This window comes from Anneissia japonica, unplaced genomic scaffold (genome assembly GCF_011630105.1).
Source record: "Anneissia japonica isolate Jap-2015-1 unplaced genomic scaffold, ASM1163010v1 scaffold27990_len1899_cov199, whole genome shotgun sequence".
NCBI classification, from domain to species: domain Eukaryota; kingdom Metazoa; phylum Echinodermata; class Crinoidea; order Comatulida; family Comatulidae; genus Anneissia; species Anneissia japonica.
This window is the reverse complement of record NW_022723221.1, coordinates 1-1,899: the sequence shown is the minus strand read 5'-3', so window position 1 is coordinate 1,899 and position 1,899 is coordinate 1. Positions and strand designations below refer to the sequence as shown.

The 1,899-nt window shown below is 32.4% G+C and overlaps 1 protein-coding gene across 1 annotated transcript; it reads left to right on the top strand.

The window, feature by feature from the left end:
- Positions 1-153: 153 nt before the first annotated feature.
- LOC117112130 (protein AATF-like) lies at positions 154-1,840 on the top strand (the record flags this gene model as incomplete). The annotated part of the gene is made up of 4 exons (XM_033255182.1): positions 154-312; positions 792-929; positions 1,326-1,443; positions 1,570-1,840. Coding segments are annotated over 4 exons (686 nt in total), but the record flags the coding sequence as incomplete, so codon positions are not given.
- Between the last annotated feature and the right edge of the window lie 59 nt (positions 1,841-1,899).

Genomic DNA, 1,899 nt, shown 5'->3' with positions numbered 1-1,899 from the left:
TAATAATAATAATAATAAGAATAAGAATAATAATAATAATAATTAATAATAATAATAATAATAACAACAACAATAATAACAATAATAGTAATAATAATAATAGTATTTATATACTTCTAATAATAAGAATTTACCTGTTGATATTTAATGAAGATAATTTTGATATTATTAATTTATTGAACAAAAAAGAAGATTCAGGTGATGTAGAAGGAGAATATTCGGATGATGAGGAGAGTGAAATGTTAAAACCGTTTTCCAGCCAAGACCTCGATGAGGAAATTGAAAAAGGGCGTGCAGCAAAAGCCCAACTGGGTATGTAACTAATTAATTGCAACTTCATTAACGTAGGCCATGATAACTTTAATGGATGTAACACATAACAAGGAGCATACTATACATATTGAGTGAGTACTTACCTGGATGAACTTATATAAGTCAACCACCTGTACCAATTCCTCACCCTCCCATTTGGGTGGTTCACAGCCACTGGCTTCTATCTACTAATACAAGTAAGTATCTCACTCACTACCATCATCATTGCTGTCATGACCTAGGCCATGGTAAATTTTGTTGACTGTAGAATACAAAATTTGATTTCAGTTGATTTACATACATAATAAAAAACATGACATATAACAAGGATAATTTTGCTGTTGCAGACAGGAAGTGAATACCTGTATAACTCTAGGATAAATTATTACAAATCATTGTTAATAAATAATTACACTGTACTGGAAAAATTAAGAAGAATAATAAAATTATATTTGTCAATCATTGTTTTCTTCAAACAGGTTTATGGGATAGCTTTATGGAGGTGCGCATCAAACTTCAGAAAGCGCTTTCAACAACTAATCAAATACCCCAGTACGATACATTCCCACCAATCAGAGCAGTTGGTGGCAAAGACTTAAACCAAGCACAAAACAAAGGTTTGTTGATAATTATTTGGTATTGATATTGCACCTTTCCTTTAGATTAAGAAGCCTTTTTATCCCTGGTCATTGGGTCCACATGCTTAAGTGTTGCTGCCATATTGGTGCAGTAGCAGGCAACCCCACCAGGTACCCATTTATACTCATGGGAGGAGAGAAGCAATGCAGATAAAGTGCCTTGCTCAAGGACACAAGTGCATTGCACAGCGAGAAATTGAAACACCAACCTTGATGTGGGGAAACCAAACTGTTCCCGCTGCACCAAACCTCTTCCACGTGCATATATTTGATCTGTCTCTTGGTTAGTGAACAATACATTAATTTCTAAGTCTTGAATTGGTATTTTTCTGTTATTAATTTATCAAAATACATTTTATTTGCCTTATTTTTCAGCAAAGGGAGAATTAAAAAGTTTATTAGACACACTTCTGGACCTCCAAGAAATACTTTTAGTGCAAAATCCTGAGAGCAAACATGTGATTCAGGGTGGAAAACCCCAACCTACAGCTGAGTAAGATTTTAAACTTATATTTTTAAAACTATAAGCTGTTCGATGTAAAACCCTATCTTTTAATTAAACATTATCTATATTTTTTATAAATTGTAATAAATTTTAAATTTTGTATATACTTTAAAGTGATGATGATGAAGAAATTCCAAGTGATGAGGAGGAAATTCCAAGTGAGGATGAAGATGTACAGATTACCAAAGAGAATGATCAGGAGGATGTGTCAAGTATGGAAGATGATGGAACAAATGTACCGCCCTCTAAAAGAGAGAAAAGAAAACTGCAGAATTATGAAGAAATTGTTGCAAAAAGGCATAAAAACTTCCATGAATTCAGAAATATGACGTTACAGAAATGGCATGATAAAACAAAGATAGCCTCAGGGAAGATAAATAGCAAAGTGAGTGATAAAAGTCAATAATTCTGATAAAAAAAAAACCAAAAAAAAAAAAAAAATCA